The 15,308-nt window shown below is 38.5% G+C and overlaps 1 protein-coding gene across 2 annotated transcripts in view; it reads left to right on the top strand.

Moving 5' to 3' along the window:
* Positions 1 to 15,308, top strand: part of LOC127944178 (C-type mannose receptor 2-like) — a 44,051-nt gene that overhangs the window by 22,433 nt on the left and 6,310 nt on the right. Inside the window, exon 5 of one of the 2 annotated variants that reach the window (XR_008150292.1) lies at positions 9,666 to 10,605. Coding sequence is in view for 1 of the 2 variants with exons in the window: in XM_052540006.1 (XP_052395966.1) it covers positions 9,666 to 10,027 (362 nt within the window). In the remaining variant the exon portion in view is untranslated. Of the gene's footprint in view, positions 1 to 9,665; positions 10,705 to 15,308 lie in introns of those variants that run through there. The other variant, XM_052540006.1, reaches the window with a different exon arrangement.

Raw genomic sequence — 15,308 nt, 5'->3', positions numbered from 1 at the left:
TTTACTTTGCATGTAAGTGTTAACTTCTTGTGTGTATTTATAGCTGAAGTAGAGTTTAATAAGCAATGATAAAGTAGAAATGGCATGATCTGATGTTCTGGATCTGGTCAGATGTTTCTTGAGACTGATTTGTGTTTTTCTCTCAGAAATGGAGAGAATCACATGTATGTCTCTTCTGCTCACAGGTGAGTGAGTGCTTGACTAGTTCTAGTGTTGATAGTTAGTGTTAGTGCTGCTGACCGTGTTCAAGTGTGTTTGAATGAGTGTGTAATGTGTGTGTTGTTGAGGAGATTGAGTAAAATACTAAGATACTCCACTACTGTACTAGCACTTCTTGTCTTGAATGTGAATGTGTCTCTCCTCAGCTGTGGTCAGTTCTTCTGCACGAGCTCCGCGTCAGTATCACTTTGTGAATCAGAACCTGAGCTGGACTGAAGCTCAGAGTTACTGCAGAGAGAAATACACAGATCTGGTCACTATCAGTGACATACAAGAACAGAATGACATTGAACAGGCCATAAAGAGAGTGAAGAGCAATGCTGACCGTGTCTGGATTGGACTGAAGAACTCATGGATATGGTCTCTGAGTGACCCTGCCTTCTACAGAGGAAATGAGTCTCAGTACAGGAACTGGGGACCATCACAACCAAATGGTGATGGAGACTGTATTTACATGGAATGTAAGTGTGGAAATGCGAATGAGCCTAAAGGACAGTGGCATGATGTAGACTGTAGTAAAGAAATGTATTTCATCTGCTATAATGGTGAGTTCAGCTGTATGTTTAATATCTGATGAACTCTGCACTATTACTGAACCAAACTGAAAACAACTTGAAACAATCTGTATTTTGTATAATGTGCTACAAACTCTCAGCGAAATGTGCTAAAAGACCATATTAAGTATTTTCACATCCAGTAGTAATATTTTTTATTTTTTATTTTTTTTTTGACTGATGAAAAACAATTAAATGTGTGGATTTTCTCTTTGTTCTTGCTCAATGAAAACAGAAAGTTTTTTATTTTATGTTTAAATTCTCTACATCAATTTCAGACAAATGTCTTTCTGTTTTAAAGGCAGCAGTAAAGGATTCATCATTGTACAGGAGCAAAAGAACTGGACTGAAGCTCAGAAATACTGCAGAGAGAATCACACAGATCTGGCCAGCGTGAGGAATCAGACTGAGAATGAACAGATTCAGAAGATCATAGACCAAAACATAACTTCATGTAATAAAGATACTCAAGTCTGGATCGGTCTGCACAGACTCTGGGTTTGGTCAGATAACAGCACCTCTACATTCACACACTGGAAATCTGATAGACCCGCATCCAGAGACACTAATCACGATGACTGTGCATTGATTGACCGCCAAGGAATATGGACAGATGAGAAGTGTTCAGAAGAGCATCCCTTTGTGTGTTATGATGGTGAGTAGATCAATCCTCTGAGCTGCTGTACGTCTACATGTCAAACTACAGAAACTCTCTCATCATTACAGAAGTTCAACGAACGCACTATAACTTCACGTGTGTTTCTGACAGAGTTATCATCGGGGTGGTAAAAGTACTCAAAAGTTATACTCACTAAAAGTAGATGTATCTAAATAAAAAAGTCCTCCATTCAAACATCACTTGAGTAAAAGTACAAAAGTATCCGATTTAAAACATACTTAAGTACCGGAAGTAAAAAGTAAATATTCAAATTAACTGTAAATATCAATAATTAAGCAGATCAGTTGTTTTGGGAGTGATATGCAATGTTTTAATAGAACAAATGATGAGATTAGATACTGCAATTAAGAATTTGTTAGATTTACAATCAAAAGAGACAATGAAGAACCTTATCGCAGTATAGGGATTGAACTTTCAATAGACATGTTCCATAACATTATAGCTGCATCAAACAGAAGATGTGCAAGATACAAGGTAAGACTGTTTCAGAATATCAATGAGGAAGAACCACCTCTTTAAAGAGTTAGTTCTCCCAAAAATTAAAATTATGTCAGTAATCGCTCACCTATAAGACCTTTGTTCATCTTCGGAACACAAATTAAAATATATTTGATTAAATCTGAGAGCTGGATCACTCCTCCATAGGCTTCTACGGGAATGAAACTTGCTGGCCCAGAAAAGTTATTAAGAGATCGTTAATATAGTCCAAGTGACTAAAGTGGCTCAATCTTACTTTTATCAAGCGACGAGAATACTTTTTGTGCGCAAAACCCCCCCAAAATAACAACTTTATTCCACTATTCATTTCCTTCTCTATGGGCCTAGAGTTTTTTCATGTAGTGTAATAGCACAGCTCGTCTGTGTTGCAATCACCATGTAGGATCACTACTGGCCGATGCTGGTCATGTGTGTGATGCATGTCTAGTCAGCTTTTCCAAGTCTACCTCCAACTGGATCATCCTTGACGAGCTTACTAGCTTGATTCTCTCCAGCATCAGCTTATGGTTTAATCACACACAACCCAAAGTCTGCCACCGTTAGCATCAATATACGTTAGCTAACTTGACTAATGTTAGCTAGCTGTTTACAAGGCACGTTTCAATATGAAATCACTTGGCTAACAATAGTAACACAATTAATGTCAAGTCGCCTCAATATGATTTCTCAGATTCAAGGGTGCCATTGAGAAGTTACATCTGACTGGAATTGTACACAGTGATGTCACAGACACAACTAATCGATAATGAATTTTTTCTTGATTATTTTCATTATCGATTAGTTGTTGCAGCCCTAAAAAAATTCAGAACCCTGCTTCTAATTACAGGAGCGTATTTACTGATGAGATGCTCATGAAAATCGCATTAGATTTTTTGCACAGCCCTACTGAAATTTCATTCACCCGTGGCAGGCAAAGAAGACATTTCAGTCGATAAGAATCTCCCTTGACTTCAGTGAATTCGAACATATCCTTGAGATATGGCCATGGGTGATCCCTGTCGGGAATCTCTGGATCACTGCGGGCAGCAAGAGCTGCACTATCACTTGGAACTAACTGCTGCGTGAGCGTATGTTGGCAAAGAACTCGCGAAGTCGCGCATTCTTTTTTTCAAAAGAAAACCACGTTTTTCATTGGTTTGTAAAATCAGTGTAATAAATACTTGTGGGCATGGGGAAATGTATCAGAGTAAAAAGTAAACTTTGTCTTTAATATAGTAGTGGAGTAAGAGTGAAAGTAGATGCAAATAAAACATACTCAAGTAAAGTACAGATCCCCCAAAAAAATACTTACGTAAAGTAACAAAGTATTTTTACTTCGTTACTTACCACCACTGGTTATTATAGATTTTATATTATAGATAATGTGATTTTGCTCATCACTTTCTCCCCTTCATGTTGTTCCAAACCTTGAAGACTTCAGTAAATCTTCAAAATACAAATTAAGAGATTTTTTAAAGAAACCTGAGAGATTTAAAAATCCAGGTAACCAAAACTTACAAGATCCAAACCAGTGGTGTCAAAAGTACTGGCATTCATTACTAAAGTAGAAGTATAGATACTAGGGTTTAAAAAGACTTTTGTAGAAGTTGAAGTATCAACTCAAGCTTTTTACTCAAGAAAAGTGTAAATGTACTGGTTTAAAAAACTACTTAAAGTATTAAAGTAAAAGTAATGTAAAGGAAAAAATGCCATTAAGAACAAAAGCTTGGGCCGTGCCACGGGGGCCTATTGTGCACTACCCCACCTCCTCAAAAAATCATTTTTCTAAAGGCCATAATGACTATAATGTTATATTAAAATGTTCATGTTGAAAAATTTGGGATGCACTAGGTTACCTGTTTCAGCCGAATATATGCCCATTGAAAATGAACGCAACAACAATTACTCTTGTATGGTTAGAAATATCAGTTTGCCATCAATTTTAATAATAATCTAGTGCGATTTTGAATGCAGAAGCAGTCTGTCAACGGCAAAATGAATGTTTGGAAATGTAAACTGATATTTTCTACTGACACACTACTGCAAAATATAAAAATAGCCGAACACCATTCTTTTAAGTGAAAATACTAACGTGCCTAAGACTTTTGCACAGTAGCTAGTGTATGTATAAAGTACGTATGATTAAATTAAGTATATTTAAATAAGTGTAATTAAATTATGTGTTCGTTCATATGTGTTAAGGGCTAGATTTTCACTGGAGGAAACAGCTGTGGTGTGATGAGCGGTGAACAGAGTGAAAACTTTACAGTAGATGAGAAAGCAACTGCTTCTTCGTGACCTTTGTAAACTGTATTTATGACATAGAACTGCACAGATACAGATATTCTAATAATCTATTGATAAACACACACCTTGTGTACTCTGTCTCTGTTTGAGCTCACGCTGCTCCGCTGCGGCCTGCGGATTGAAGAGCGCGCTGAAAGACGGGAGGAGACCGGTCTGACGCCGGTTTCATTTGAAATTTAAGGGGACTGACTCTGAGGCGATTGGATACCAGTTCCATAGCCAAGCCTACTTTTAAGGAATATATTTTTTGATACACGAACCCAAAACTGTCTATGTCCTTGCTGGAGTGTGATGTGATTTGTGTCATGTGCAGGTGCGATGGATCGCGTACAAACCAATAGGGTGTCGGAATGGTATATGTTTATAATTCTCATCCAACCACAATCAAATTCACACCATCCGGATGGCGCGATTTATCTGGATAGGTTTTTTTTTTTGAATGATGACAAGCCAGAATGAAATAGCAGTAACGAAGCTATTTTTTAAATGTAAGGAGTAGAAAGTACAGATACTTGCGTGAAAACGTAAGGAGTAGAAGTAAAAAGTCGGCTGAAAAATAATTATTCAAGTAAAGTATAGATACCCCAAATTTCTACTTAAGTACAGTAACAATGTATTTGTACTTCGTTACTTGACACCTCTGATCCAAACACATTATAAGGAGAATCCATGTGAATCAAGAGTTTTAAGTTGAATAATGACATTATTGAATCAGACAGTAGAGCTGTGAATACCTGATTTTAACTTGTTTGTGATTGATTAACTTGACACAGTTATTGAACCAAACTGAATCAACACTGAACTGGGCTGGGTTTCCCAATAATGTTTGATCTTAGCGCTTAAGAAAGTTTTCTACGAGTCATTTTACGATCGTTCATTATTGTTTCACATGCATTTCCCAAAAATGCACTTAACACATTTGCATGTAGCTGTGCTTTTAGTGCTACTTAGGAGTCGCTGTCCGTTTGTCAAGTGCTGAAATGTCACCTTATAGAATGGCTCGTAATTGTAGTACACAATCGTTTATTGATGTTAACCTAATGCTGCGTTCCAGACAGACAACTTGGATACAACTATAATACAATACAATATTATATTATATAATTTTATATTATAGTGTATAATATTATACTTTACATAATAATATATAAAGTACTTTATGTACAGTATAGAGAGAGAGAGAGAGAGAGAGAGAGAGAGAGAGAGAGAGAGAGACGTTATTTGTGGTTCCAATAAAAGTCGTTGATGTTTTTTTTTTTTTTTTTTTAATCTTTGAAGCATTTCCCATATTTGAAAAATAAAATAGGGCCCTTAGTGTTTGTGTCATGGAACGTTCTGCTACGCCCTCCTCTGGCGGCATCAGATCCCTCTCTCCTGAATATTAGGACTGCATTTCCCAGTGTCCCTCTCCCCAATCATCCCCGTCTAACCCTGCTTAATTATCTTGATTACCTTCTAGTATTTTCACCTGCACCTTGTGTTCTCCCCTTTATATTGACTGCTGTCCCCTTTGATATTTTGTGAAGTTTTGATTTACCCCTGGTCTTTATTGTTATTATCTTTGGTCCTTGTAACCCGATTGATGAGAATATCTGAGTTCTCTACGAACATCTGCTTAAGTTCCCTTTCATTGCCAGCCTGAGTTTATGTCAGCTGTTCTCTGCTTACTCACCTGTATTAATAAACTGCTGCAGATGGATCTAACTGACTCCGCCGTTTCATCACAGAAAACTTCACCAACTCAAGAGTTTCGTCACCTCGCCAATGAGGTTTCATCCCAGGCTGCGGTGCTCGCTTCACATCAGCGGCAGCTGGTAAAACTAACCTCGCTCACAGAGGAACTTGTCAGGTCTGTTCAGTCACTAACCCCTCAGATTGCAGCTGCTAATCAGGCCGCAGATCCCACCGCACCTGTCCCTCCGCTGCCAGTCGTGAGTACGATCTCAAACAATCCAAGATTATCCCTACCTGAAAAGTATGACGGTTCACCCTCCACTTGCAAGGGATTTTGTTGCAGTGCGAGCTCTATCTAAGCCAGCAGGCTCCAGAACATCGCACCGATGAGGGCCGCATCTTTCTCATCTGTACCCTGCTTACTGGAAAAGCGCTGGAGTGGGCAACGGCACTATGGTCAGGAGGTCCTATGATGCTTTTGTCACCCTATTCAGGGAAGTGTTTGAGCACCCAGCTGGAGGAAAGGATCCAGGGGAACTGTTACTCGCCCTGCGGCAAGGGAATTCCACTGCAGCGGATTACACTCTCTCCTTTCATACGCTCGCTGCTCAGACCGGCTGGGGGGAGGATCCTCTCAAACTACTGTATCAGAAGGGGTAGAATGCGGAGCTGCAGGGGGAACTTGCTTATTGTGATGATGGAAAGACTCTCAGTCAGATCATGGAACTTGCCATCCGGCTCGATCATCTCATCCGGGCTCGCCGCACTCCAGTCAGGACCAGCCTGAGTTTCAACCCGGTATGCACCTCCGAGCCCGAGCCCATGCAGATCGGATACACCCAGCTCTCCGAGGCGGAACGTGAGAGGAGAAGGCGCAATCGTTTATGCATGTACTGTGGTAAGGCTGGTCATTTCAGGGCTTCCTGCCCGGTGAAACCCACTTCTCGGAACCCCGCTGCGGTGAGTCCACGTTCACTCTCTTTCCAAGCTCTCATTGTGGAGATTTCGTTAATTATTAATGGGCAGGTTATAAAATCGAGGGCATTTATAGACTCGGGAGCTGCTGGAAATTTTATTGACGCAACCTTTGCAAAAACTCATCAAATCTCTCTCCGCTCTTGTGAACCCTCTGTGACAATGACAGCTTTGGACGGGCGCCCCCTGGGGACAGGGGAGCGCCAGTACATCACACCACCTCTCACCCTCAGCATCGGCTCGCAACATAGGGAGACCATCCAGTTCTACACTATTCATTCGCCACTTCATCCTATGATTCTGGGGTTTCCTTGGCTGGAGAGGCACAACCCGCAAATTTCCTGGTCTGAGAGGAGGATTACCCAGTGGTCTTCGTCGTGTCTGAATAAATGCATGCCCGCTGTCCAGGGTCCTGAATTGAGTGCCAGCCCCTCCGTAGACGTTAATCTACAGGAAATCCCCGCTGTTTACCATGACCTTGCCCAAGCATTCAGCGAGCGTGAAGCCTCACACTTACCTCCCCATCGTGGTGTTGACTGTGCTATTGAGCTCCTGCCGGGTACCATGCCACCACGTGGTCGTGTATACCCCCTATCTCAGCCAGAGACCGAGGCCATGAATTTGTATATAGAGGAACAGCTTGCCAAAGGCTTCATTACCCCCTCAACATCTCCTGCTTCTGCCGGTTTCTTTTTTGTCAAGAAGAAGGATGGGGGTCTCCGACCGTGCATAGACTATCGGGGTCTCAATGAGATAACTGTCAAATACCGGTATCCTCTGCCTCTGGTCCCAGCTGCTCTTGAAATGCTCCGCACGGCCCGATATTTCACAAAGCTTGACCTACGAAATGCTTACAACCTTATTCGTATTCGGGAGGGTGATGAGTGGAAGACGGCGTTTTCTACAACCACCGGCCATTATCAATATCGGGTCATGCCGTTCGGCCTTTCCAACAGTCCTTCAGTTTTTCAAGCGTTTGTCAACGAGATCTTCAGAGACCTGCTCAATCGGAGTGTAATTGTGTATATTGACGACATCCTGATTTATTCAGACAACCTTGAAACGCACGTTCAGGATGTGCGAGCTGTTCTCAAACGCCTCATCGAGCACCAGTTGTATGCCAAGATACAGAAATGCGAATTTCATCAGAAGCGGATCTCGTTCTCGGGTTACATCATCAGCGCAGATGGAGTTGTGATGGATGACAAAAAGGTACAAGCGGTGGTTAACTGGCCTCGTCCCACGTCAGTAAAAGTGCTACAGCGATTCTTGGGCTTCGCAAACTTTTACCGCCGATTCATTCGAAATTTCAGCATGATTGTGGCTCCTCTCACTTCTTTACTCCAAGGAGGAGGAGGACGTTTCCGCTGGTCATCGGAATGCACTGCGGCATTTGAGAGTTTAAAGAAGAGATTCACCACATCACCCATTCTCCATCACCCAGATCCTGAGAGAGAGTTTATTGTGGAAGTGGATGCTTCTAACACGGGCGTGGGTGCCATTCTGTCACAACGTCATGGTAGTCCAGCAAAAATGTACCCCTGCGCATTTTATTCCCGTAAACTCAATGCAGCAGAGCGCAACTATGATGTGGGCGATCGAGAACTTCTGGCGATGAAGGCTGCCTTTGAAGAGTGGAGGCACTGGCTGGAGGGGGCGTGTCATCCTTTCACTGTGCTTACGGACCACAGAAATCTGGAGTATCTCAAATCCGCCAAATGTCTGAATGCTCGCCAGGCGCGCTGGTCTCTCTTCTTCTCCCGATTTAATTTCAGAGTCACTTTCAGACCAGGTTCTAAGAACGGCAGGGCGGATGCTCTCTCACGCCAGTTCGACAGTAAGGACGAGTGTTCTGAACCAGTTCCCATTCTGCCCTCATCTCTCATTGTCGCACCAGTACAGTGGGATATAATCACGGAGGTTTCTACAGCTCAGCAAAAACAGCCCGTACCACCGGAGTGTCCGGGGGACCGCCTCTTTGTTCCTCCCGAGCTCCGCGACCGTGTCCTCCAATGGGTTCATTGCACTCCCAGCGCGGGGCATCCAGGTATCACGGCCACCACTCAGCTAGTCTCCAATCGCTTCTGGTGGCCTTCCCTTCGAGCTGACGTGATCAAGTTTGTTCATCAGTGTTCCACCTGTAACATGGTCAAGTCTTCTCACCTGAAACCAGCTGGTCTCTTACAGCCTCTGCCGGTACCGCAACGCCCTTGGTCCCATATCGCTGTGGATTTTGTCACGGACCTTCCTCAGTCCCAGGGTTTCAACACCATCCTCTCGGTAATGACAGTTCATCACAGTTTGATTCATATGGATTTGGTTTTTGACGCCTTTATTACTTGGATCTGGATCTTCTAAATTCTGGACTTTCAATGGAGGAACAGAAACATCTCCGGCTTCATTAATGATATCTTCATGCTTTTCATCTCTGTTTTGAAGATTAACCAAAGTCTTACAGGTCTGGAACCTCGTGAGAAACACTTTTCATTTTTCATTTTTAGGTGAACTATCCCTTAAAATATATATGGTTCAAGTAAGATTTCTCATTGTCATTTAGTTTTTCTTGATGTACTAAAATAACTAAAACTAAAAACATAATAATAATAATAATAATAATAATAATAATAATAATAATAATACAGTATATATAAAATATACAAATTAATTTTAAAAAAATCTAAATATTGATAAAAAACTATATTAATATCTCAATAATACTAAAATATCACTGGCTCCTGTATTTCAAAGTTAAATGTTTTGTATCCTGATTTTCTTTCAAGAGAAGCTGGTTCTGGTCCGAGAGAATAAGACGTGGACTGAAGCTCTGAGACGCTGCAGAAACATGGACATGGACCTGGTGTTGGTGGATTCGGAGCAGATGCAGCAGCGGGTGATGAATGTGACCTCGAGTGCCTCCTCTGATCACGTGTGGCTGGGTCTGCGTCACTCCTGCACAATGGGGATCTGGTTCTGGGTCAACGGTCAGACCATGTGCTACGATCAGTGGGCTTCTGATTTTGACAGCGGACTGGACGAATGTGATAAGACGGTGAGATCCGGAGCCATTCGGACCCATGATAATCACTGGATCAGCCTTCCTGAAACTGAAGAAATCAACTTCATCTGCACCAAGTACATGTGATCCAGATTACACAATCAGATTACTAATATTCATGCATATAAAATACGGTATAAATATAAAATGCCAAAAATACAATTCCTGGTTACTTTTAATCGATGACAAATTAACAAAATGAAACTAAATTGTTCAAGTAATCAGAAAGTACTCAGAATACATTACTTAAAATTTTTATTTGTGTCTAGTTTTCGTAAAGCAATTTGTAACCAGTAACAGATATAATATAATATAATATAATATAATATAATATAATATAATATAATATAATATAATATAATATAATATAATATAATATAATATACCCTCTGTGTGTCAGTCAAATAACAGATTATGAAGATTCATTCAAGCCATTTGGGCTCAATTCAAGTAGAATCAGTTCAGTTCCAGTTAATCAGTAAAGCAATTTTTCATAATATCTGTTCACAGAACATGTATATTTCATCGTTAGATTTGGGAAGTTTTCTGTTCACAGACTCAAATGATCTCCATTTAAAGTCTTTTCATGTCTATTTGAACTTCTGTCATGTTTTCATTTGTTTAAGGTCAGTTACTGTATATGATTCAGTTTCATGACTCATGAGGTGATGGGGACAAACATTTACTGTGGGTTTTGTTTTTTCAGTTTGCTTTATTATTGTGTTTTATTGCGTAATATTAAGTACTAAGCACTTACATTTACTTTTCTGGAACTGATATGTTCTCAAAAAAAAGTCTTCTGTATTTTATCCTCTGTTTTAGCTAGTTTCCTGAAAAGTTCCTAAATGGACAATATATGGAAGATGCTTTTATGTATTTGTCATGTTTAGTTTTGTTTTCATGGACTTTTAGTTTGCATCTCATTGTTTCCTTTGTCGTCATGGTTTCTAAGTATGCGCTCATTTGTCACCATAGTTACTGATTATGTTGCTCACCTGTGTTTTATTTCTTTCTTTCATTACTGTGTATTTATACTCCTCACACTCTGCATTATTGACTCTTAACATTTTTGGCTCAATAACAAATTGTGTCTGATGTTGTTTTGTGTAAAATTATCTACAATGAATACATGTAAGGATAAACGTATAAAATTAATTATATTATATAATGATAAATATTGATTGAGTGACTTAATGGAATCTTTGCATCATATTTGAACATCAGCAGAAGCATTTAAATGAAGGGATGAAGGTTAAAATGTGATTACAATAGTGCTTATTGATACTTATTGAAATGTTGCCAAATTAAAGGATCTACACATACACTGAAAAAAAATATTCATTGAATTTACTAAAAAAATATATTTTAAGAGGTTGCAATCAATTTTGAACTATATTTAAATAAACACATTTTGCTGAAAGTTAATCAACTAAATTAATGAGTTTAATTATAGCTAAAACAAATATAGTAAATTCAATGAATACTTTTTTTTCAGTGTACATACAATGCTGCTAAAAAAAAACTTAGAAACAATTTTAAAACAAAAATTAAAAAGGACAAATAGTTTTTTAATTATATATAAAATTATCAAAACAAATGGTATTTAACCTTTGTGGGTTGTTGGGGACGTTTTCATACACTAGGGGGTAAAGTTGAGTCTTATTTTGGCCACAACTAAACATTTTTCTAAAACTCAAAGGTACACTGTGGGCAAATTCATTACCCTTTCGGGATGTTCGTGGATGAAAACATCCACTAAATTAAACTGCTGTAAAAATGTATCAGATAAATATTTCTTTCTTTTTTTTTTTTTTTTTGCATAAATCTATTAATCAACATCAGTCCTGATCAAAACTACCAATTTTTAAAAATAAATTCCAAGATTTTAACTTTTTAATTAACAAGTTCATAAATTATGTCACTGATTTGGGAAGAAAAACACACAAAATTACATATTTTCAATATTAAAAGTGATTGTGGACTGGATATTTTTTTACCTTTTATCAGAGTCTTGGACATGTCAAAGATTATTAACAAGATTGGCTTTGATGCATTGTTAGTTTTTGTGCAGCATTAGATTTACATTTTTTCTCCCTAATTTGTTGTTGGTGGCTGTTTTTGTCCCATTGACTTCCATTATAAAGAAATTTTTTGATTGCAAAGCCATGACACCATATAATCATGCATTCTTGATTGTTTGTGGTTTTCCATTTTGGGAAGAGGTAAAAAATTTTTTTTTTACAGTTGCTCACAAGGTGGGACCATTAACCCTTTAAATTGGCCTGTGCAAAAAAGGCTTGGTTTCTGGCTTGTATATGGAGTTATATGGAGTATAACAGCAAATTATAGTTTTTGTGTGTGTGAGAGATTCTTGATTGTTGGTGGTTTTCCCTTTTGGGAAGAGGTAAAAAAAAATATTTTTACAGTTGCTCACAAGATTGGACCATTAACCCTTTAAATAGGCCTGTGCAAAAAAGGCTTGGTTTCTGGCTTGTATATGGAGTTATATGGAGTATAATAGCAAATTATAGTGTGTGTGTGTGATAGAGAGAGAGAGAAAGAGAGGGAGTGAGAGAGACCTTTGTCCACTTACCTTGATGTTCAGTATCTAAAAAAAATCTAAATATGCACCTCATGCTCTCAGAACTACATGGAGTATACAGTAAAAAAAGAAGTGTGTTTATGCACCTGCTGCCTTTTGATGGTGAAAAGTACAGATGGCCTGCATGTGAAATGCTCTTCTTTTCTTGATGATAAAGCCAGTTTAAAACCTTAAAATCTTGTAAAAAAATCTACTTCGCATCAAATTTATGAGCATAATGTATTATGAACAAAATGCAATACCAACTTCAAATAAGCTGCAGCTCGCTGGAGGGGTCTCATGCTACATAATAATTTCTAAAACTTTGCTACAAGTCAAGCCCTTTCTCGTGTTGCTTGCTGCTCTTCTCACCATTAAATATCCAGCACAATGGCATGCACGTATTTAAATTCACGTACTTTGCTTTTGTTTAGTCTATTCGCTTGTTAAGTCTGACGTCACATAGCAGCGCTTCCGTGTCCAAACGCTCTATCAGTTACCACGAGAAAACAACAAAAGGTGCTAATATAAACTCACAATGTTATAGAATACTAGCGAAAAAGTTATAATCTTAACCTTTAACTCCATACCGAAGTACCAGATAGCCAGACAATGAAAATATAAATATAAAAAATATATATATGAAAATGATATGTGTTTGGGACGCTGTGAGCATGGAGACTGTAGTGTATATCATAAGTTTGAAAGCGTTTAACTTAAATTATCAATATGAATAAACAGTGCTCATAAGCGGCTGCTGAGGTCATATTCTCAAGTGAAGCGAGTTGAGGGCTCGACCCAAAAACATTGCTTCTTACCTCATCACTTAACAACCGAATACTTTCACCACCATTAAAAGGCAGCAGGTGCATAAATACACTTTTGTTTACTCCGTGTAGTTCTAAGAGCTGAGGTGTACATTGTGATTTTCTGAAATACATTAAGGTAAGTGTGAAAAGGTCTCTCTCACACAAACTCTCTCTCTCTTCTCAAACACACAAACACATACACACTCAATATAATATGCTGTTATACTCCATATAGCTTCATATACAAGTCAGAAACTAAGCTTTTTTTTGCACAGGCCTATCTAAATGGTTAATGGTCCCACCTAGTGATCAACTGTAAAAATAACAAATGTTACCTCTTCCCAACAGGGAAAACCACCAACAATCAAGAATCTCTCACACACACAAACACTATAAATTGCTGTTATACTCCATATAACTCCATATAGAAGCCAGAAACTAAGCCTTTTTTTTGCACAGGCCTATCTAAAGGGTTAATGGTCCCACCCAGTTTAATTGAACAAATTTTACCTCTTCCCAAAAGGGAAAACCACCAAAAATCAAGAATGCATGATTATATGGTGTCATGGCTTTGCAATCAAAAAATGTCATTATAATTGAATGGGGCAAAAACAACCACCAACAACAAATTAAAAATTAGAAAAATTAAATCTAATGCTGCACAAAAACTAAAAATGCATCAAGGCCAATGTTACTACTAATCTTTGACATGCCCAAGACTGTGATAAAAAGTAAAAAAAAAAAATCCAGCCACAATACTTTTATATTGAAAATGAGTCATTTTGTGTGTTTTTTCCCCCCAAATCAGTGACATCATTTATGAACTTGGCAATTAAAGAGTTAAAAACTTAGATTTTTTAAAAAACATTTGGTAGTTTTGATCAGGACTGAGGTTGATTAACAGATTTATGCAAAAAAAAAAAATTGAAAAGAAATTTGAATCTGATACATTTTTACAGCAGTTTAATTGAGTGGATGGTTTCATCCCGAACAACTCGAAAGGGCAGTGAATTTGAACAATCCACAAGGGTTAAAGCTGCGGTAGGGAACTTTTAACGCTCTTGCGGTTAATAAACAGAACTGTTTGCATCTTGCGGAAGAACATCGTAGTCGGTCTCTCTGTTTATGTCTATGAAGAATCACAAAGGTACTGGGTTACTCCGCCGCAGTACCCCCGAAGCAATCTAAAATAGTCCGAATATAAACACTTATTATAGGTGCACCCTAGTGATTCAGTACAAGCCAAAAACACGGTTTGGAAAATGGATTCATGGTGTACTCGCTTATTATATACATTTTTCTACATTTTGAACACAAACAAAGTTATGGACCGCAGCTCTGATTGGTTGATTTCTTACCGGGAGCGGTCTGTAACTGCAAATGGCAATAGGACACTGGGAGGAGCCAGAGGAGCTTTTTTCACAGATTATCTGTCTCATATTCTACTGTCAGGACATAATGACAGGTTTAATAAATATGTAAAAAATATTTTTTTTTTACAAAAGTTCCCTACTGCACCTTTAAGTAAAATATAGCAAAAACATCCCAAACATGAAGTTTGATTAAAACAGAAATATTTATGCTATGATATAGTTTTAAGTTATTTTAGTACGAGTAAAATTAAACAGATATGAGAAATGTTGCCTTGGCAGCTAACTAAAATAATTAGATTTTATATTTCTACAAGTTCTGACAAAAGACGTTTTTGCATATTTGACCTGAAAAGTGCTCCTGGTTTCCTGGTTCACTCGTGTGTGTGTGTTTTTTACTATCATCATAATTTTGAGGAAGAACGGCACACATTCAAATTCAGTCCTGAAGATTCAATCTGTCCGTATCTGATTATTCATCCCTGAGGAACACTGGAACATTTATGACTATTTTCCGCATAAAAACAAGAAGAACGATATGTAAATTAAACAAGGAAAAACACAGACACGAGACTCTGGAGATAAACAGAGACCGTTTTTATTGAACA

The sequence above is a fragment of the Carassius gibelio genome, chromosome A23 (genome assembly GCF_023724105.1).
Source record: "Carassius gibelio isolate Cgi1373 ecotype wild population from Czech Republic chromosome A23, carGib1.2-hapl.c, whole genome shotgun sequence".
NCBI classification, from domain to species: domain Eukaryota; kingdom Metazoa; phylum Chordata; class Actinopteri; order Cypriniformes; family Cyprinidae; genus Carassius; species Carassius gibelio.
Note: the sequence above shows the minus strand (reverse complement) of the source record. Positions and strands in the feature narration are given on the sequence as shown.